The 23333-nt window shown below is 43.1% G+C and overlaps 1 protein-coding gene across 4 annotated transcripts in view; it reads left to right on the top strand.

Annotated features, from left to right (window-relative positions):
* Nucleotides 1–4579: 4579 nt before the first annotated feature.
* LOC127651136 (protocadherin-7-like) overlaps nucleotides 4580–23333 on the top strand; it is a 169344-nt gene continuing 150590 nt past the window's right edge. For 3 of the 4 annotated variants that reach the window (XM_052136846.1, XM_052136832.1, XM_052136855.1), the window contains exon 1: nucleotides 4580–7666. In XM_052136846.1, the coding sequence (XP_051992806.1) occupies nucleotides 4580–7666 (3087 nt within the window). Of the gene's footprint in view, nucleotides 7667–7966; nucleotides 7970–23333 lie in introns of all 4 variants that reach the window. The other variant, XM_052136842.1, reaches the window with a different exon arrangement.

The following is a 23333-nucleotide window of genomic DNA, read 5'->3' as shown; positions in this document are numbered from 1 at the left end:
GGGATTAAATTTAGGAAAAGTCATAAGAACGCTTGTTCAAAACCCTGATGTTTCTTATTCTTCCGTGGTACATAACAGTGCCTTTCCTATGGTTAGTTTATGTTTAGGCTTGGGTAAGGGGGTAGACCTCATGGTTATGTTTAGTTTGTTTGTTAAGGAGAAATCGTAATACAATTTGTCACTTTTGTTATCTTTTATGGATACATCTTACTTAGTGTTGCTCCAGCGGTTTCGCAAGGACTGATAGCAATACAACTATGCCTACTACTCCAGGCCCACAGAGAATATCATTGACTCTTAACCCATCAGAAGCACTATACTAGTTTTAGTGGTTTCCTTTAATTGGTTTGCGGAGATTAAGACTATTGCAACCAATCTACAAAGTCCAAGCAGGTGGCAGATTTAAGCTAATTCCCACCCACCTTATCCAACTACACTGCAGTGAACAAAGTAGAAAGACAAAGAAAAGTGTGGGTGTGTTTGTTGCTGAGAAGATTGATATGGTTGTATGGCAAAGCTCATGACAGATCCAAGATAAAAAATTAAGCTTTCATGTGGAATGATGCTCAAATATTTATTTTACAATCAGCCAGTTTAAAGATGATCATTTTCTAAATGACCAGAATACAGTATCTGCACAATCATAGCTGGGGTGTTGTTTTTCCCCTTGTGTGCTACCTTTTCTTATGTTGCTTTTTTTTTACAGTTTAGAGGAAGTTATTTACTAATCACTACAATGATGATGATGACATGTTGCTAAGCAGGTATGGAAATTACATCTATTTGGAAAGAGGATGTTACCCAGCATGCATAGTGAAAACATTAACCAACTGTAATATGTGGATGAAAACACTTTTTTTTTATTTGTGTCACTAGATTCACTCTGGCCTTTCAGGTGAGAATATAAAGCCTCCTCTGAACAGCTTCCATTACATTTCTAAAAGTTGCGTTGATACCTTTCAGTGGCACCTCTGCAATGTAATGTGTGGAAGGAAAGTTATTCTTGTCACTGGTTCTCACTCTCTGAGATTTGGCACTTTATTATCAATCATAAACAGATAGGATTCTGTTTCTCTCTGTACCCTGCCAATTATTGTTATCTTGTTCAGAATAATTTATAAAAACTAATATGATTGATAGACTAGGCTCAAAATTAGACTTTCATTACCTCTAATCTAACTGGATCTATATTTTCCTCATATTATAATTATAATAATAACAATAGTAAACTTTTAAAACCCTTTCACATCTGCCAGGTTATATAGATGTTTTTATGGCAAACTGAGTTTGGAAGCTGAAGTGAACTATGACAGGGTAATATGATATGAGACAATATAGCAAATAAAAGTTCTGCATTCCCATTTGCTCCAATAGCATACAAATAAATCAACTAAGACATTTCCATGACTTTCCAAAAGAGTCGGTATATATATATATATATATATATATATATATATATATATATATATATATATATATGTTATGGCATAAATATGATTTATTGTTAATTTTATTCTCTCTCTCTCTCTCTCTCTCTCACTCACTCACTCACTCTATATATATATATATATATAGAGAGAGAGAGAGAGAGAGAGAGAGAGAGAGAGAGAGAGAATCAAATTAACATTAAATCATATTTATTCCATAACTAGAACTTTAATAGAACATAAAGAACTTTATCAGATGTTATATTGTACGTGGATATTTTTTGCCTCCACATTTTTAATTTTAAGAGCACTTTTGGTGGCATATTTGTCCAGAGCCCCCCTAAAATTCTGACCCTGAATTAAATGTAGCATGATAAATATAGGCCTACATTAAATCTCTTTCAATGACTGTTTGGCCTAATTAGAACTCTCTTAGTTGCCCAACAACTCTGTGAAAAGTTACACTGGAAACTAACTAATCAAATTGTTAATTGTCATATATATTTTATATCTGACACACACACTAAAACATTTACTTCTAATTGTCTGAAACATCATCCACACCGCTATTTTAGTTTCGACAGTGTCATGAACTGTTTCCAAGGTAAGCCGGAAACAATCAAAGCTTCACTCATATGTGCTTGTAAAGTTTTTAAATTGGCCACTTCATATGGTTTAAGTGTTGTTTTTAAATCATTATAGACCATGAATGTCATTTATGTGAGTTGGAACCCACAAACAAAATAGTGTGGAAAACCTACTTCAGCTTGAAACCTCCACGGGAGTGGAGCCTAGAAATAAATTACTCTATATTGAAAAGTTGACCTCTTAACTTCTGTGCACTCCAATCTAAAAAGGGTAACACCCTCTAGTGGCTTTTGAAAGCACTCATTTCAATTGTCATTAACGTCCTAATGAGTGAAAGTACTTTTTAAAATGAGAAACGGACTGCAGGGAATAGAAGTGAAAGCGGTGCCGGAATTTTACTCACAATTTGAAAGAGAGATACAAAATACAGATATATAGCTGATGCAGATATCGCAGGTAAACTCGTCTCTCTATACTGCACATGGTACAAATCCAGTTCAACATACTGTGTATAGGCAGTAATTACTTATTTGTTCAATGTAATTACAAGTGGACAACAGAGGGCGCTGTGTAGAAACAATTGGCGCACTAGAGACTTCCTTCTTGCAGGCGACAGCTCCAAGTCCAGTCAGCTCAATCCTTTCAGTCAAAATTTAGCTGGCCACCAACCACATATTTACACACATATTCCTTAAAACACATTGGTTTCCTTGTCAGGAACTAGATACTTACTTATGCAATTTACTGCTAGGTGCATGAGTTACAAGACATAATCAGGAAGCACTGTTTGTGTATTAAATGAACACGTAAATAACAAAGGAATATGCAATCGCAGTTCTGCACTGTGCAGTGACACATGCATTTGATTATCTCAATCAGACTTCTGGAGTATTCAGAGGTAGCACGAGAATCACAGTAGGCTACTCACACACTCCTCTACACAAGTGAGTCAACCGAGTGTCGCTGTCCGTGGTGCCTTTTCTGAGAGAGAGAGAAAAAAAAGCCCATTACAGATGGACTGGCGTGTGTAAAGTAGTAGAAGAGCACACCGCAGACCTTTCCTGGTGCCGAAGAAAACATCACACCACAAACAACCACACACATTTACATTCTAACAGACCGGGAGAGCCACGAGGGGCACCAAAACCGAGACGATGTGGGATGCACGGAATGGGATAATGAATAGACCAAGTAGTGTAGACAGAAGGGATTACATGATGTATTGTATTTATCTGACTGAATAACGAAATATCGATTAAAACGATTCATTAATTTATTAAGATTAATAATGTCTTATATCAGATATCAGACGGTGCATCCGGTATATGTAGCTATTATTATGTGTATTAGACCACATTGTTACTACGATAAGATGTACGAGTGAAACATACTGACATAGCTACAACAAAATAGCATGAACCCCTTAAACAAGTAGATATCCATGCACGTCTCCAAACCCAACGCTCACCAATTGCTCATTTCTGGATAGTAAAGCATTTATACGAGATTTTGCAATAAATTGCCCTTGTGAAACACAAAATAGAGACCCTAGTCAAACTCTAAAATAAGCGATGGAGTTGAGCATTGTTTGTCGCACAGGGAGCGCAGCGGGAAGGGGGTGGAGAGAGGGAGAGAGAGAGTGGGGGAGCGCGAGAAAGAGAGAGGGACTCGCGGGCAGAGTGCTGCAGATACACACGCGCTTCTGCTGCAGGTGAGAGGCGCGCGCTGGACAGAGGGGCCGTCCTCGCGCTGGAATTTTAATGACACAGTCCTAGCATCTCTGCCGGGATTATAATTGCTTTACTCGACCAGTTGCGCATTTTACCGTGACACTGAATAGCACAGTGGCACTGCTGAGATATGTTTTTTTCTTCACTCTTTTGAGCAAGTGAGATAACTATTAGACGTTGTTGAGTGGACTGAAGAAAACAGTCTGTGCGCTTCTGTGTACGGACAGGCACGCGGAGAGGACAGTTCATTTACTGCTTATATACAAAGCACACGGAGCGAAGAAGTTCGATATTTCAGTTTTTGTTCCATTTCGTGGGATTTCATCTGGAGCAGAGAGTCCGAATCTGGGAAGGCAGGATTTTAAAGCGCTGTTAACTGATTTTACGCAATGGATTGAATACTTGGCTTTGCTGCATTTAATGAAAAAAGACTCTTGGCGATGTCAAGTCATGGCAAAGACGGATTTATTTCAAGTTTATTGAATGAATTTGTGACAGGACTTGAGGATGCAATTTTATTAGACTTGAATTTATTTCTGAAGGACAAATCAGTGGAAATAAAGTAAAAGTGCGAGCTTAGTATTAGAAAGTGTATTATTATTATTATTATTATTATTATTATTATTATTATTATTATTATTATTAATATTATTGTTTTTAAATAATGCACTTATCTTCCTGAGTTTGGTTACCACAGAGAGGTATCCCGGTGGTGAAAACACATTTACTGAAAACAATTTCACCCTAGCAAGGAGAAGATTATTTTAGTCAGTAAATAAATAAAACTGTTAAACAAAATTAACGTTAATTTTTGATTGAAAAGCGCGAGGAACAATGAGGACTAAAGGCATCGTGGACTGTTTAAGCTACTGCTTTCTAATTCTGCAGCTGCTGAGTCAGCCCGCAGCCAAGCAAGTGCTTCGATACCGTCTGGCTGAGGAGGGTCCTGCCGATGTCCGGGTAGGTAATGTAGCCGCGGACCTCGGCATCACGGCTGGTATGGATGTGACTTTTACCTTAGAATCTGGCTCCGAGTACTTCAAAATAGACAACATGACCGGTGACCTGAGCACGAACGAAAGGCGGATAGACCGTGAAAAGCTGCCGCAGTGTCAAATGATTTTTGACGAGAACGAATGTTTTATAGATTTCGAAGTGTCTGTGATAGGACCAGCGCAGAGCTGGGTTGATCTCTTCGAGGGCAAAATAATTATTTTAGACATAAATGACAACACGCCGTCTTTCCCCTCTCCCGTTCTTACTCTCTCAGTGGAGGAGAACAGACCAATTGGCACACTTTATCTCCTGCCCACGGCCACCGACAGAGATTTCGGTAGGAACGGAATTGAGAGATACGAGTTAATTCAGGACAACGGCGATAGCTCCGTCAGACGAATTGGCACTTCAGGCTCCGGTAGTGTTGACATTCACGCGGGCAAGCGGAGATTTGATGAGGGGGCGAGCCGAAGCAGCGTCTTTGAACTTCAAGTTGCTGACACCACAGACGGCGAGAAGCAGCCGCAGCTAATTATCAAAGGGGCTCTAGACAGAGAGCAGCGCGACTCATATGAGCTGACTCTGCGTGTTAGAGATGGGGGCGACCCACCACGCTCCTCCCAAGCCATTCTTAGGGTAATGATCACTGATGTGAATGATAACACCCCACGCTTTGAGAAGAGTGTGTATGAGGCAGACCTGCCAGAAAACAGCTCCCCTGGTGCCCCCATACTGCAGCTGAAAGCAGGCGATACTGATGTTGGTGTGAATGGACAGATTGAGTATGTTTTCGGAGCAGCCACCGAATCAGTGCGGCGACTGCTGCGGCTTGACGAGAGCACTGGCTGGCTCAGTGTTTTGCATCGAATTGACCGCGAAGATGTCAGCCAGCTTCGCTTTACTGTCATGGCACGTGACCGTGGTCAGCCTCCTAAGACTGATAAGGCCACAGTGATTATTAATATCAAAGATGAAAATGACAACGTTCCAAATATTGACATCCGAAAAATAGGACGCATTTTTCTCAAAGATGGTGTGGCTAATGTGGCAGAGGACGTGATTGTCGATACGCCTATTGCACTGGTCCAAGTCTCAGACCGTGATAAGGGACCTAACGGTATAGTGACATGCACTGTAGTGGGTGATGTTCCATTTCAGCTCAAGCCAGCGAGTGAGGTCGAGGGTGAAATGAATAAAAAGAAGTACTTTCTTCATACGTCAGCACCACTTGATTATGAAGCAGTGCAGGAGTATAACGTGGTCATTGTGGCTGTTGACTCTGGAAGCCCTAGTCTCTCTAGCAACAATTCATTATTAGTAAAAGTGGGAGACATGAATGACAATCCACCAGTATTTAGCAAAAGCACAGTGGAAGTTTCATTTCCTGAGAACAATGCCCCTGGTGAGCGTGTTGTCACAGCAGTGGCCTTAGATCCAGACAGTGGCAAAAATGCAGAAATCTCATACTCCCTGGAATCCTCTGTGAACGGAATATTCTCCATTGATGCTGACACAGGTGACATCCGTGTCAACACCATACTTGACAGGGAGCAGACGGAACGCTATGAGTTTAAAGTTATTGCCAAAGACAAAGGCATGCCTGTTCTGCAGGGCTCAGCCACTGTGGTAGTATTAGTGGCAGATAAAAATGACAATGAGCCAAAGTTCATGCAGGATGTATTTACTTTCTATGTAAAGGAAAACCTGCAACCCAACAGTCCTGTTGGCATGGTAACAGTTATGGATGCCGATAAAGGACAAAATGCAGACATGAGTCTATACATTGAGGAAGAAAAAGACATTTTTAACATTGACAACTTCACAGGGACCATCTTCTCAACCATGGCTTTTGACCGTGAGCAGAAAACCACATATTTGTTCCGTGTCAAAGCTGTTGATAGCGGCGATCCACCCCGGTCTGCTACGGCCACGGTGTCCCTCTCAATAATGGATGAAAACGATAACCCTCCCACTGTTACTTTTCCCATGAACAGCTCATACACACTTCTCTCACCGTCTACTAATGTGAGAACAGTGGTCAGGACTGTCACAGCTACGGATACAGATACAGGTGTCAATGCTAACCTTAGCTATAGTATTGTTGGTGGCAATCCATTTAAGTTGTTTGAAATTGATTCAGGAACTGGTGTTATCTCATTAGTTAGCAAACTAGAACAAAACCACTTTGGCCTACATCGCTTAGTAGTGCAAGTGAATGACAGTGGGGTTCCATCGCAAAGCACCACCACATTGGTGCACATCTATGTCAATGAAACACTCTCCAACTCCACTATTGTGGAAGCACAAATTGCGAGAAGCCTTGGTACCCCACTTAACACTGACATTGCAGGTGACCCCAACTACGACTTGGGAAAGCAACGATTGAGCATTGCAATAGGGGTTGTGTCAGGCATCATGACAGTCATTCTTATTATCCTGGTCGTGGTCATGGCCCGCTACTGCCGGCCCAAGAACAAGAACGGCTATGAGGCTGGAAAGAAAGATCACGAGGACTTCTTCACACCACAGCAACATGACAAAAGCAAGAAACCTAAGAAGGACAAGAATAAGAAAAAGACTAAACAAGCTCTATATAGCAGCATTGTCACTGTTGAGGCATCCAAGCCAAATGGGCAGCGCTATGATGGCGTAAATGAGAAACTGTCAGACAGTTCAGGAATGGGCCACTATCGGTCTGTCAATGGTGGCCCAGGTAGCCCAGATCTTGCCCGACATTACAAATCCAGCTCACCCTTGCCTACTGTTCAGCTACACCCACAGTCACCTACGGCAGGAAAAAAGCACCAAGCCGTTCAGGACCTGCCACCGGCCAACACGTTTGTTGGGACTGGAGATAACATATCCATCGGATCAGACCACTGTTCTGAGTACAGTAGCCAAACCATCAACAAGTACAACAAACAGGTAAGTGGCATCCCTTAATTTTCAAACTATCATATCAATTACATCTTTATATCTTAATCTTCAAGCTTTAACTTAGTAACCAACAACACTATTCAGCCTGCACTGTAATACTATCATTCAAGAGATATGTGTTTTTAGCTGATGCTTCTGTTTCCCTGTATCGACCTGCTTCACTTCAGAGTGCCATTTAGATGTAATGCTCAAACCAACATGAAGGCTTCCTTCAGTCAGGGATATCATATTCACCAGGCCACCTGAGGTGCTGAGGCGATGCTCTGGACACATTGCCATGTATTTTAGGGGGTAGATGTAGTGCAGATGTGGGTGTCAGTGTGTGTGTGTGTGTGTGTGTGTGTGTGTGTGTATGTGAAGATTGCATTGCATCACATATGGCTCTGGTTCACAGCTATTCCATCTCAGCAGTAGGCTTGCAGCTGGAGCATGACCCAAGCTCTTTTATCAAAACATGGTTACTCATTTCTATTCCTGGGAGGGAGGAAGAGGATAGAGGAGGGTTGGGTGAGATGTAGCAGAGGGAGAAAAGATAGAAAAAGGTGGAATGTTAGTTGTGGTTTCATGTTTTACTGTGCTTATCTGAACATCCTGGGAACATCTGGGCGGGAGGTCACATTTAGCATTCCTGTGCTCTTGTGCGTCTGGACTAATTCACTAACCTTCCAGTGAAATCTGGGCCCCATCACTCTCCCTATCTCAGACCCTCTTATCTTTATTGTTACCCCATACCTCTCTTACTCCCCTTGTTGTTTATGCCATTATTTAAAGCATAAAATGCCCTTTGTCACAGCAGGCTCGAAAAGGCTTTTGAATTCCAAGGTGCATGTGTGAAATAATCAATTCATATCATTATTGTTCTGTCCTGTCAAGCGTTCAGGGCTAGGTAAGGTTAATACAAAATGAAGTCAGTCCTTTCATTGTAAAGATTTGCCAGGAAGAGAACACTTGCCCTGTTGTTTCATATTTTTTAAGGTGGTTAATGCATTATTGATTCCTATCTGACATGGTGTAAGTAGTGCCCTCCCTTGCATTCCAGAACAATGGCCTTTCTTAAAAAAAAGTAATATGAGTTTGCAACAACAGAATTTTTTTTTAAGGTGATCTATCTCTTTAAGATACTTTTCCCAATGAGTATCTCTCCCAGTCACTATCCTCTCTTTTTGCCCTCACAAATTCTGGCTTTTTGCACAGCTTCTGTTTTTCTATTGACATCTCTGTCCTGCCTGACCCCCTTTTAGGCATCTGCACCTCTTTGCAAAAGGAGTACTGTTGCCTATGTTTCTTTCGGACAACTCATGCATATTTAAACACAGACTCCATTTACTGCAGCGGCACATGTATTGTGTGTCCAAGTACTCTGCTTAGATAATTATTTATTTGTTTTTTATTTGAGAGCTGCAGTGCTTTTTGGAGTCCATCCACTTGTTTGTCCATTCAAATGAATCCTACTCCTTCATTGGGTGCTGAGCGAAGTCATTCAAATTTCTTGAGCATAATATGTTCCCAGATTGCTTTTGCCAGCAGAATAGGATGTACATTTTGTTGAGATCTGTGAAGATGTTATAAAGTAACCGTAGCATTTTTTTTTTACTACTTCCTTCTCAATGTCCTTTTCTACACTTGTCACTTATCACAAAGGGAAACATGTAGAATATTTTCAAGTGTCCAACTGCATCAAGGCTAAATGGGAAGAATGCATCTAGTTGTCACACTTTTTACTTTAGTAAATATTTCAAATTAATGGTTTTAATTTGAAATTGAATTCCCACATTGCCACCTGCCCTGAAGTATTGGCTAAAAAAAAGGTGGATGTAAAAATGTAGTTCAATAATAACATGTTGGCCTTTTGTGACAAATTTCCTCTGCTATATGGGGACATTTTTCACAATGCAACTTGCAAAATCTACACAACACTTTAGATCTATGCCTACATTAAACAGCATGTTATTGGCATTTTGGTAAGAAATACAACAATTATGTGGCACAAAACAATTCTTGACACAACAAACAATGAAAGGGTATGTATACAATATCAAAACATTGTTTCTACCAACAAATATTGTAACTTTTAATTGTATACATTTATGACATTTTTAAACACTTGACAACCTGCCCTGATAAAAATGTGACTACATGCCCTGACCTGACTTTCATGTGAAATGTCTTGTCCTAAGAACTAGTTGTACTAAGAACACGCTAATATACAAAACCTCTACGAGAGAAAACAAACTTAAGATTCTCAGTACTTTTATTTAGCATTTCACTGAATATAGGATGGAAATATTGCATAAACAAGTCATTATGACATTGTTGAATTTCATTATCAAAAGGTCTGTTCTGATGGCCTCATCAAACTCAAACTCTGAACTATTCACTCTGGAATTTACTGTAGCTTTAAAATGAATGATGGAGAACATATAGTGGTGTTAATAATGATGTCTTGTAGCTGGATTGAAATAGCCTACCCTGTTTCTCCCATTTCTGGACAAGCTTAATTTTTCCTTCACAGTACAATTCCCACTGGTGAAGTCATCCATGAAAACTACCTGTGTTTTTCTCCATGTGCAAAGGCATGTCTCTTTTTGATCATGTTTGATTTCAGCTCTTGTGGTCTGACATCCGAGATGCTCTCTTTCCCCCTTCCTCTCTCCTTTTTCTTTCTAGTGGAGGAAAGGGTAAAAGAGACAGGGACTAGAAAGAGGGCCCTGTTAACATGCTAGAGAAAGGTCTCTACTGTTCTTCATTCTCTTAATGTGTGTGTGTGTGTGTATGTATGTGCGTGTGCGTGTATTTATCACTTTGTGGGGACCAAATGTCCCCATAAGGATAGTAAAACCTGACATTTTTGACCTTGTGGGGACATTTTGTCGGTCTCCATGAGGAAAACAGCTTATAAATCATACTAAATTATGTTTTTTGAAAATGTAAAAATGTAGAAAGTTTTCTGTGAGGGTTAGGTTTAGGGGATATAATATTTAGTTCTCTTACGAGAGGTTCTCTCGTATTGCGTAAGCTAGCTTACGCTACGGGAAAGATTCATCTTTTCTGAGATATTGAAGCCAAAAAATTATTCTTAATTTTGTATCCATTGTCAACGCAGTGCAGCAGCTGCATACCTTGAGCGGGCTAGCTAGCGAGCTCATTGGTTGCTCTGCGGCAACTGCTGCAGCCTATAGACGAACTTGAGTGAACTCGCGTCCAATGACAGGTGCCCGCGCCGTCACTGTATCAAAGCCCGCCAGAATGGGCGTGGCTAGAGTGCATATAAGCGTAAGTTCGTAGGCTGGAACCCTGATTTTCATCTATTCAGCAAAGCTCTTCGCATCTCTGAACTGCAGAAGCCGCGTCGCCGTTCGAGGGGCATCTAGCAAGCTTGGACAGCGCTCGAAGAAGCCGGCCATCTTCGCCACCTTCAGCCATCCTGCGAGCTACGCCATCCAGTGACGTATCCTTTTTAGAGCAAGCTAGTTCCTCAGCGAACTTCACAAAAAGAGCAACGAGCGTCTTTTTAAAGATGCCTCGCACCACCTGCGCCTCATGCCGCGCCCCTCTCAGTGCCGGAGACCGCCACCTCATCTGCGCTCTCTGCCTGGGACTGGAACATGCAGAGCTCGCCCTCGCTGATGGCGGATGCGACCTCTGCGAGGAGCTTCCGATGTCGACCCTGCGGGCTCGACTCGAAGCACTCAAAACCGAAGCCGCCGCGCGCTTTCGTTCGCCAGCGCAGAAAGAAGCGCCGCTCCCAAAGGCTGCGGAACCGGTGTTAGAAGCGACTACCTCGCCGGAGCCTCTCCCTCGAGCCTCGGTTTCACCCTCCCCGCCCCGGGGCCGCGCAGTTGCCGCCGGCGGCCGCACTGTTGCCATCTCGGATGACGAGGCGGAGGATAATGGCTGCTGTTCCATCATGGCTTCGGACAGCGAGGAGTGGTCAGGCTCCCAAGCCTCCTCCTCGGCCCAGGAATCCAGCAGGACCCGCGCCGGAGTCGAGGAAGAACTAATGCGCCTCCTCACACAGGCCGTCGACCGCCTCGGGCTCGAGTGGTCACTGCCCTCTGAGCAGGCTCCCAACAGGCTCGACGGCTGCTTTCTTCAGAGCCGTCGCCGCGTGGCGCCCGCGGCCCGGGCCGCTCCCTTCCTGCCGGAACTCCACGCCGAGCTCTCTAAATCGTGGAACGCGCCTCTCTCGGCCAGGAACCGATCCCATGTCTCCACCTCTCTCGCTTCGGTGGACGGCGCCACCAAGTGGGGCTACTCTTCCATTCCCCCGGTCGAGGATTCGGTAGCAGCACACCTTTGCCCACCCTCCGCGAGATGGCGGTCTAAGCCAGTGCTCCCGTCTAAGGCCTGCAGAACTACTTCCGCCTGTGTTGGCCGCGCCTATGCTGCCGCCGGCCAAGCCGCATCTGCTCTGCATTCCATGGCCGTTTTACAGATCCTCCAAGCGGACTTTCTTGGGATGAGAAAGGCAGGTACCCAGAGGCTGTTTTAGATCTAAGGAGCGCAACGGATCTCGCCCTTCGCGCCACCAAAGCTGCAGCTCAAGCCCTAGGGAAGTGCATGGCCACGCTGACTGTGACCGAGAGGCACCTATGGCTAACGCTAGCCGACATGGGAGAAGCTGAACGCTCCACGTTCCTCAACGCGCCGCTCTCTCCGTCCGGTCTCTTCGGTTCCGCGGTGAGTGGCATTGTTGACCGTTTCTCGGAAGTCCAGAAAGCCACCCAAGCCATGAATCTCTTCCTGCCTCGTCGCGCTAGCTCCTCTGCAGGCAGCTGCCGCAGACCACCGCACCCACGCGGGCCTCGGCCTAAGATTGCGCTGAAACCTGAGCAACCGAAGTCCTCCTAGCTTTGTTGAGGAAACGACGGCTCAGTCCCGCCGCGGCCGGACCACCGTCAAAGCTTCGCCCCCTGTCAGTCCCCTTCTCTCAGGCTACTGCAGTGGTGGATTCAGCAGCCAACAAGCCGGTGATACTGCCCGCTTGCCTGCACTCAAATGCCGTTTTCATGGCGACCCAAAGAAATCTTGTAAAAAGCAAACATGCCTTATGTGTAGAAAATGTGCCCACAATCCAGTGTTCACCCCTACACACAAGCATTACACTTCCCGTGTCCCTATCAGACGGCCAGCAAACACCTCTCTGTATGTAAGTCCCATGCCCGTGACTATGCTCGCGCATCACTTCACAGATGTGACTCTTTCCCCATTCACCTCAATCGGGAAGTCACTCACAGAACAGCCTGTCCCTGCTGTCTGCGAGCAGTCATGCATAAGCACAGTAAGCGCGCTCACACATTCTGTTCAGCTCGCTGTGTGCGGCAATCAGGGCGACTTGGCCATTCACCCTCTAGCGTTACGCTTCAAAGCGTGGAAAGCTATCTCAGGGATATCCAAATAGGTGTTAAGCACAATAAAACAGGGCTATTTGCTACAGTTCGATCGCCGCCCTCCCGCTTCAGAGCGGCTCGAAACTACTGTGAACACGGAAGCAGCCTGCATGCTTCGTTCAGAAATAGCAAACCTTCTGTGCAAAAGGGCCATAGAGAGAGTGTCACCTTCTCTGAGCGAGTCGGGGTTTTACAGCCGTTATTTTCTTGTCCCCAAGAAAGACGGCAGCCTCAGACCAATATTAGATCTCAGGGTTTTGAACAAGGTGCTCGCAAAAGACCGTTCAAAATGCTTACAATCAGGAAACTCCTCGTGCATGTGCGCCAGGGGACTGGTTTATTTCTCTCGATCTGAAAGATGCCTACTTTCAGATTCAGATAAATCCCGTCACAGGCCATTCTTGAGATTCAGCCTTGACGGCCAGGTTTATCAATACACCGTCCTTCCGTTCAGCCTGTCTTTAGCACCCCGTACTTTCACGAAGTGCATGGATGCAGCGCTCGCACCCCTGCGGAGTCAGGGCTTGCGAATTCTGAACTATTTGGATGATTGGCTGATTTTAGCACAGTCACAGACGGAGCTTCTGTCTCACAGGACAGTTCTCCTCAGTCATCTGAACAGTTTGGGTCTTGCAGTCAATTGGACCAAGAGCTCACTACAGCCCAGTCAGGCAATTTCCTTCCTTGGAATAGAACTAGACTCCATGGCGATGACGGCTCACTTATCTACACAGCGCGCGCGCCGTGTTCAGCGACTAGCCGCGTCCTTTCAGATGAACAGCCTCACGCCTCTGAAAAAATTTCAGAGAATGCTAGGTTACATGGCCTCAGCCGCAGCAGTACTTCAGCTGGGTTTACTGTGCATGCACCCGCTTCAGCATTGGCTAAACACCCGTGCGTCTCGCCGGGCTTGGGCCATGGGCCGCCAGCCGATCAGAGTGACTCAGACCTGTATCTCAGCTCTGCAGCCCTGGGCAGTGGCCGAATGGTATCAGCGGGGAGTGACGATGAGAGCTGTATCTCGCCGAAAAGTCATCTCGACAGGCAGCGTCCAACACGGGTTGGGGCACGGTCTCGCGAGGGCTCTCCGGTTTTGGCCTATGGTCAGTTCAGGAAAAGCTCCTTCACATAAATTGTCTGGAAATGATAGCGGTCGAGTGCGCGCTCATGCGCTTCCTCCCGGTCATTCAGGGTCACCACGTCCTGGTCCGTTCGGACAACAGATCTGTGGTATCCTATCTAAACCGTCAGGGCGGTGTCAGATCCAGGAACCTCTTCCATCTGACAAAACGCATACTGAGTTGGTCCCAGTGCCACCTGCGCTCGCTGAGGGCGACGCGCGTGCCAGGCCACCTGAGCGACGGCCCAGACAGACTGTCCAGAGACAATATTTCCCCAGGGGAATGGTCCCTGCACGCTCAAACAGTCCAGAAGTTATGGAGCATATTCGGCAGAGCAGAGATAGACCTCTTTGCGTCAGAAGAGAACTCTCACTGCCCAGTATTTTTCTCGAAAGCGAGGACGCAGCTAGCCCAGGACTGGCCCAACCGCCCGCTTTACGCCTTCCCTCCCATCTCGCTATTGCCACAGGTAATGCAGAGGATCAGGAAACAGCGTCACTCAGTGCTCCTCATAGCCCAGCTGGGAGAATCAGACATGGTTCCGGAGCTTACGCAGCTGTCACTGACAGCCCCGTGGCCCATTCCAGTGAGAGCAGATCTCCTCTCTCAAGCTCGCGGCACGATCTGGCATCCCCACCCAGAGCGATGGGCGCTGCAAGCGTGGGTGATCAACGACTACCCGTCGCTTTGCCAGAAGGAGTAATAAACACTATCATACACGCTAGAGCCCCTTCCACGAGAAGACTCTATGCGTCCAAATGGTCTGTGTTTTCAAAATGGTGCACCGACAGAGACCTGGACCCACGGACATGCGGGGTGTCGTCGCTGCTCGTGTTTTTACAAGAGCTGCTGGATAAGGGCAGATTCCCATCCACGCTCAAAGTGTACGTGGCGGCCGTCGTGGCGTTCAGCTGAACCCCTGCGCGCCAGTCACTGGGAAAAAGCGAGCTGGTCATCCGGCTTCCTCAGGGAGCTAGAAGGATGAACCCTCCGCGCCCCCCATCGGTTCCTATCTGGGATCTTTCCGTAGTTCTCGAAGCTATGAAAGCCCCCCCTTTTGAACCGCTTCAATCCGTGGATTTGAAATACTTTTCACTCAAAACTGTTTTTCTAACTGCTCTGTCATCAGTTAAACATGTGGGAGACCTTCACGTGCTGTCTGTCAGCGCTGCGTGTCTTGAGTTTGGACCAAGTGACTCCAAGGTCATTTTAAAGCCTAGACACGGCTATGTCCCCAAGGTGATTGGTACTCCTTTCAGAGCACAAATCATTTCCCTATCGGCGCTGCCAGCATCCGATAGCGAATGCGACGCCAATCTCCTTTGCCCAGTCAGAGCACTGAGATTGTATACTGCGCGCGCCGCCTCTTTCAGACGCTCTGAGCAGCTTTTCGTTTCGTTCGGAGGGCGCACCAAAGGTTTCGTCGCCTCGAAACAGACACTGTCTAGATGGATAGTGGACGCTATTGCTGCCGCGTACGCGTCAAAAGACCTGCCATGCCCGTTAGGCATTAGGGCTCACTCCACTAGAGGCATGGCCTCCTCGTGGGCATGGTCCAGTGGGATTTCCATTCATGACATATGTGTGGCAGCGGGCTGGGCTTCCCCCTCCACCTTTGTCAGATTTTACAATCTGGAAGTGCCCGCCCTGCAGGCAAAACTACTAGCGGTTTAATACGCTACAGCTCCCCTGGTGAGCTGCACTGACGGGACACATTCCACACAGACCGGCACCGCCGCTCTGTCTTCTCTTCCCACTATGTGCTTATGTATTACACACACACTGGCCCGCACTCTTGCCGGCCAAATATTATTCCCCCACTCACAAGGGCTCTCCCGGGTCCCCCCACCCCCGGGGCTCATGCAGTGGATGCTTGGCGCACACAGCTTTGACAATGGGTTCCCGTAGCGTAAGCTAGCTTACGCAATACGAGAGAACCTCTCGTAAGAGAACGAATCGGTTACCTAACGTAACCTCGGTTCTCTCTAGATGAGGGAACGAGTATTGCGTAGCCGGCCGTGCTCGCGCTACGAGCGATTTTCGCTTCATTCAATGAAAACCAGGGTTCCAGCCTACGAACTTACGCTTATATGCACTCTAGCCACGCCCATTCTGGCGGGCTTTGATACAGTGATGGCGCGGGCGCCTGTCATTGGACACGAGTTCACTCAAGTTCATCTATAGGCTGCAGCAGTTGCCGCAGAGCAACCAATGAGCTCGCTAGCTAGCCCGCTCAAGGTATGCAGCTGCTGCACTGCGTTGACAATGGATACAAAATTAAGGATAATTTTTTGGCTTCAATATCTCAGAAAAGATTAATCTTTCCCATATCGTAAGCTAGCTTACGCAATACTTGTTCGTACAGTATAAAAACCATTATGTCTATGGAAAGTCACCATAAAACATGGAAACACAACATGTGTGTGTGTGTGTGTGTGTGTGTGTGTGTGTGTGTGTGTGTGTGTGTGTGTGTGTGTGTGTGTGTGTGTGTGTGTGTGTGTGTGTGTGTGTGAGTGTGTGTGTTTGTGAGTGTTGAGAGGGATCAAGTGCAGTGGCCTCGTAAATGTGTGGTCTGGTTTCATGTTACCTATTGTACATTCCCCTAATTTTCTACCAGACGACACTAGTGTTTCCATGTCCCGTTGCACATGAGACATTTAAGCTGTTGTTAATTTAACTTAATGCAGGTGGGAGACATAAGGTAATAACAAGGCATTTTACAACAGTCAACACCTCATGCCTTTGTTCAGGATACGTAAAAAAAAAAGATTAAAATCTTTGAATGTTTAAAGATAATTTGACTTTTTCAAAGTAAGTTTATGCATTTGGACTTGCTTTTGTTGTATTGTTTATTCAGGAGATGTAAACTCAAATAATGTATTTGATGGAAAAGTGCTCTTTCCTTACTTTCTGCAACTTTTGGCGACAGTAGCTATTTGATTCGCTTCATTCAGCATTCTAAAGACACACACACACAAAAAGGTGGAAAAAAAGTATATTTCCATAACTGTTAATGGTTAACCAATGAATATATAATACGGCTATACAAGTTCAGTCTTCTTTAATCATTTCCCCTGATCTCTCTCTTTCTCTAGATCAAAGGCTACTAAATGCATTCAAAACAGCATGAGTGTTATTCACTGATGAAAAGGATATTGGCCTATTTTGTACAAATAAGGCTGGAGTTATAGCAGCCTTTTTAAATTGAGCCAAGCTCAACAAATGAAAAAAATATCTGCCAATCGCAAGTGATTTTTGTTTCCTTATTCTTTTAACTGTGAAAAGAGTTTGGATTGTACTAAACCATGTCCATATTGTCTGAAGGGATTGCAGAGATTATTTATTTTAAAGAATTTGAGGTCAGTGTTTGGCCAGTGTTGACCATCTGTTGTAGTTTCAGCCTTTACAATGCAGTTTGTATCTTCTTGCATGTGCTTTACATACGACACGTGCAAGGTGGAACAAAACAACGTCACTTTGGACATGTGCTAGTAGTGCAAATACTCACCCATGCAAATGGCGATAATGTATACTGTGTTGATTTGTGTTTGTGAGTGCTCACTCACCTTGCTTAGCTATTGCCAGGAGACATCAACGCAAATCACTGTAGCTTATTTTCATTAAAAACAAAGTGGTTTTGTGGCCAAAGTTCAAGAAAAAATAGAATAGAAAATATGTTGTGCTCATATCTGCCTGAATGACGTATAATAATAGTTTTTTTAGTTTAAATACATTTTTAAAATTACATTAAGGTATTTTTTTATTATAAAACTTTTTGCCATTTAAGTGCCCTCAGAGTTGACAATTAGCCTGCAATCAATGAGCCAATCAAGCTGCATTTACAAGCAGCAGTATACTCTGTTTTGTTTTTCAGAATACAGAACCGTAAAATGAACTACAAGTCATTATCGTCACGTCACATTAAATTACACGCCATGCGATGGCACAGAATTGGTGGTGTTCTCAGTCTGGGTAATGGAGACCAGGACAGAATTAGATCAGCTGGAGGCATGATTGCTGTGTTATTAGGGAGACCTTGTCAGTTAAATGCCAGCGTTGAATGGTCAACGCTGAACAGATATGTCACAGGTAAAGATCTGACTCAAGATGACACATACATGTATGCAGCTTCCGCTGAGAGAGGTTTTTAAAAAAAATATTTAGCCCCTTTTCTCCGTATTTGGAATGCCCAATTCCCACTACTTAGTAGGTCCTTGTGGTTGTGCGATTACTCACCTCAATCCGGGTGGCAGAGGACATGTCTCAGTTGCTTCCGCTTCTGAGACAGTCAATCCGCTCACCTTATCATGTGGCTCGTTGTGCATAACACCGCGGAGACTCCGCATGTGGAGGCTCAAGCTACACTCTGTGATCCACACACAACTTACCACGTGCCCCATTGAGAGCGAGAACCACAAATCACGACCACGTGGAGGTTACCCCACTCAGCACACAGAAAGAGAGACTTTTGAAATGTATACATATGTACAGTCATTTCAAATCAGTTGATTGCAACACACTCCAAAAAAAGTTGTGGCATTGGTAAATTAAGACTATTAACAATTTGACAAATTGAAATAACAAGGCAATGTTTTCAGCAAATAATGCAGCACTTTGAGAACAATGTTCTCCAAAGACAAATTGGAAGTATTTTGAGCATTTCACACTCAACAGTGCACAATATAATTAAAGGATTCAATTAATATGGTCAAATCTCGGTGTGTTAAGGGCAAGATGAAAACCACTAATGAATGCGGGTGGTCTCTGATCCTTCAGACATCACTGTCTTAAAAAATGGCATTCATCATGATTTAGACTTGGGATAACTTTAGTAAACGTTTGTATGTCAACACCATTTGCCGCTGTATCCACAGATGCAAGTTAAGAATTTACTATACAAAACAGAATCCCTACATCAAAACTGTCTAGAAGCGCTGCTGACTTCTCTGGTTTCTGCCTCATCTTAGATGGAAAGTAGAACAGTGTAACTGTGTTTTTTGGTCTGAATAATCCATATTTCAATTTTTTTTTTGAAAAACGCATCCACTGTGTTATCCGGGCCAAAGAAGAAAAGGACCATCCAAGCTGTTATTAGCATCAGGTCCAAAAGCCAGTGTCTGTGCCCATGGCACATCTGTGAGAACACCATGAGTACAGACAGTACAAATTTTGGAGCAACATATTAAGCAATCCTGCACAATCTTTTCCATTGATGTCCCTGCATTTTCCAGCTGGACAATTTAAAACCACATACCGCCCGGATCACAAGTGCATGGCTGTGTGAGCAGCGTGTGGGTGCTAGATTGGTCTACCTGCAGTCCTGACCTGTCTCCAATTGAGAATGTGTGGTGCATTAAGAAGCACACCATACGGCAACGAAGGCCCATAGAATTGGGCAGCTAAATACCTACATAATGGATGAATGCGGGAAATGTCACATTCTAAACTTAACAAACGTGTGTCTTCAGTGCCCAAATGCTTAACAAGTGATACTAGAACACATGGTGATGTTTCACAGTGGAAAACACTTGACTGTCCCAACTTTTTTTGCATGTACAGGCCATCGTTTAATTTGCTGTATGTAAAACAGTAATGTAAATGACCTTTGAAACTTTACCCTGAAATATGTAAGCTGCTTTTGATACACTACAGTGTTGAGTTGAGAAAACATTGCAAAATACAGCTGCGTTTATTTCTCTTCTCTTCTTTTGCTGTGCAGTTGTAGCGAATTACTTGACCTTTTACAGGTAGTACAGTGACATCTCTTCAATTTTTTTTCCCCTCTCTCTGTTACTGTAAGTAATCTATCCTTTCAGCTGCCCGTTGACAGTATGATGTAGTTCAAGTGTGCCAAGATACTCTCTCTTTCATTCGTTACCTCTCTTTTTCTCAGCCCCTTTGTCGTCTTCCTCCTCTCTTTATTTGCTATTATATTCTCTCTCAAAGTCTCTTGTTCCTCAATCTCTTTGTGAATAGTCATGATTGAAGCAATGGAGATGTGCTTGTAACATTTATCATGCTAAAATGATGAAAGCAACGAAAGGAAGCGGTGGGGCCGAAGCGAAGGGGAAAAATTTTATAATCTCTTGATTGGTTACTGCTGTGCTGATTGTAAGTGCCGGTGTCATCGCCATGTGTGCTTAACCTCTGTCTATACTTCAATTCTGATGGTGTCTAAACTCACAGGGTGCATTACAATTTGTAAAGGCAGATGCACACACTTACACACTCATACACGTACTTCCCAGCTTTATCATTTTCTGCAGTTAACATCAGGTTAATATTCTTGTTCTAAAACCTTCATGTTCTGTCTGTCATTTGTGTGTTGTGTCTATGTTTACTACAGCAATTAGCCATAAGAGGCTGTGCATAACAGTGATTTGAACACAGGTACGGGTGTTCTTATGCACAATGCCTTGTGAAAATCCCCTTAACTGTGGTGAAATTACAGTCTCAAGTGGCTAAATGCTTTTATAAAATGGTGGCAACCACAATATGAAAAAAATAAAAAAAATACCATTCACAATGAATAGTCATATTTATTATTAATAGTAATTATTCAAAATAAACACTTTTTCTATAAAGTACACTGTAAAAAAAGAAGACGAAAAAAGCAGCTGTGGTTGCCAGAATAATTATGTAACAATACAGTAAAAATTTAAACATCTTTACAGAACAACCTTTACATTTTACAGTTTAAAAAGTACTGTGCTGTTCCATTGTTTGTTAAATTATAAACTTTATATAGTAACCTTCTGAAACTGTAAAAATCTGCTTTTCACTTTATATTGTATTGTTAGTCACTGTAGTAAATTACAGAAAGGCGTTCATCAATAGTGTCCCTACGGTACAATGACCAATAAATATGTAGAGACAGTGCTTAGAGTCACACAAACACTTAACACCATCAGGGTAAAATATGTGAAATTAAAATGATGCAAAAAATATTAACTAAACTACATCACATATAACACAGAATACCCCAAAGTACGTAACTGATATTCAAAATAAGAAGAAACATAACTATTACCATAAAATATAATGAAATGTAATGGTCACTGTAATTTTAACAATAATTACTGTAACAATAAATTCCGTAAAAGTAAATGTACTCTCTTGTTAAACATAAAATAATTTGTAACCATTAATAATATGGGAAAATCATGCTTTTTACATCTAATATGTTTTTATTTTTAACATTTTACCATAAAATGACATGTATTGTCTTTTTAAATATATTTAATATTTTTTACAGGGATAAATGTATATTTTATTGGTCATCAGGGTATTGCAAGTCATTTCTACTTTTAGTACCACTCTGCAAACTCTAAAAGTAAGTAATTTTTTACAAAAAAAATACAAATAAACTAAAATCAATATTCCATGTCCATATTTATTTATTAGGCAAGTAGCCATGCAATAAGTGACATATTGATCAGTCAGTATGTAATTTTTGAAAAATAAACACCAATGCTAATGCTTGTATTACAGACCCAACTACATATATACACTTATTCCAACATGATAAGCTTGTACGGTAGCTCACCTGATAGAGTGTTGGACTATGACCAGATTTCAAATCCATCCATGAACTCAAGCTGACACATGACATTACAGAGTGACTTCTATAACTAGCATGACATGAGGTGGTTGGTTCAGAAAATTAGATTTTTCATTTTGCTTTTGCATTTTTGCATATCGCAAAATAAATCCCTTCAGGATGATACAAGATACTACTACAGTATGATTACCCTGTTGGGGTTTATTTTGCGATAAAGAACGGCTGACTGTACTCTACATAATCCCTTAATATAGGCTGTTTCGGGTTGCAAAGCATCATTGCAACTTAGTTTATTAATATAGACGTCATATCTTTAATGGGTAGATCTTTGAGCTTGACTTATCGAATTTCCATTCTGTCGTTTTTAAGGTCAGGTAAAGTGAGTAGATTTGTTTGTGTGTGCACGTTTGTGTGACTCCATGTGTGCACATCTGTCTGTCTATGTTTGTGTTATTGTTTTCACAGGCCAAGCCCTGTCTTTATTAAAGTGATCCTTAGAAAAAAAAGCACTACCACTTAGCATTTTTGTAGAATAACACAGGGGAATAGTTCACTGTCAACACAATGACTTCAAACAGGGATCAGATGGTTAAACTTGAAAATGGCTCTTTTGCTTGAAAAGTAAAATGTTGTGCTTTTGTAGTACTAGTTCATGTTATTTGGCGCAACATGAAATGATTCACAACCAGTTTTCCTTCCATAATGGGACGTATTTCTAAGTGAAATAGGATTTTTAACTAGAAAAATCTGTGACGTGACTCGACTTTTGTCAGGAATTGATTGGATCGTGAAAGTGGTCTATACTGTATATGGCAGGTAGTTGAAGGTCAGTGCTTGGTGATGTCAGACAAAAGGAAAGTTGTTTCCGATGCAGATTAAGTAACATTTTGATGAAATAAAATCTTAATAAAGTAATTTATACTCGCCATGGCCAGACAATAAAAATGTTCTATATCCGGATGGATGTAATACACACCTAGAATGAGTGACATCTTCATACTGCAATGGAACATATGCATTTGTGTTTTGACATATAAAAATGGGTTATATAATTTTCCTAGTTCAGATGTCCCATATCTTTCACCACAGGCACAAAAGCTGATGCAATTAACTGCACACATATACATAGGGCTTCTTCAGTCATTTATTTGTCTTAACATTTTCTCTGTACAAGTGTAAAGCAAACCAGTGTGGGGGCCTGAAATATTAAGTGAGTTGTGATATCTTGACTGCATAAGTGGAGATTAAATACTGGGGCCAGTATAAATAATGCACAAAGCCTTATATATTTGTGTAAAGGAGACTGCTTCTCATTGCCGAGACATCATTGGTATGGAGAAGAGATGCAGCTGAAGTCGAATGGATTTTAACAGACTGAGAATAAGAAGTGGAAAGAACAGACTGGAGTCTACCAATAGGCCTCCATTTCTTGTGCCACAGTGTCATTCCGCAAGCCACAAATAGAGATAACAGCTGCATGCATGTGTGTGTCCAGTGTGTTCCCAAATAATATTATGTATGTGTGTGAGAGGGAAGGTTCAGCAGCCATCCATCAAGTTGTGGGGGAGCCGTGTGGCATTGCA

The sequence above is a fragment of the Xyrauchen texanus genome, chromosome 1 (genome assembly GCF_025860055.1).
Source record: "Xyrauchen texanus isolate HMW12.3.18 chromosome 1, RBS_HiC_50CHRs, whole genome shotgun sequence".
NCBI classification, from domain to species: domain Eukaryota; kingdom Metazoa; phylum Chordata; class Actinopteri; order Cypriniformes; family Catostomidae; genus Xyrauchen; species Xyrauchen texanus.
The sequence above is the reverse complement of the archived record's forward strand: the minus strand, read 5'-3'. Positions and strand labels throughout refer to the sequence as shown.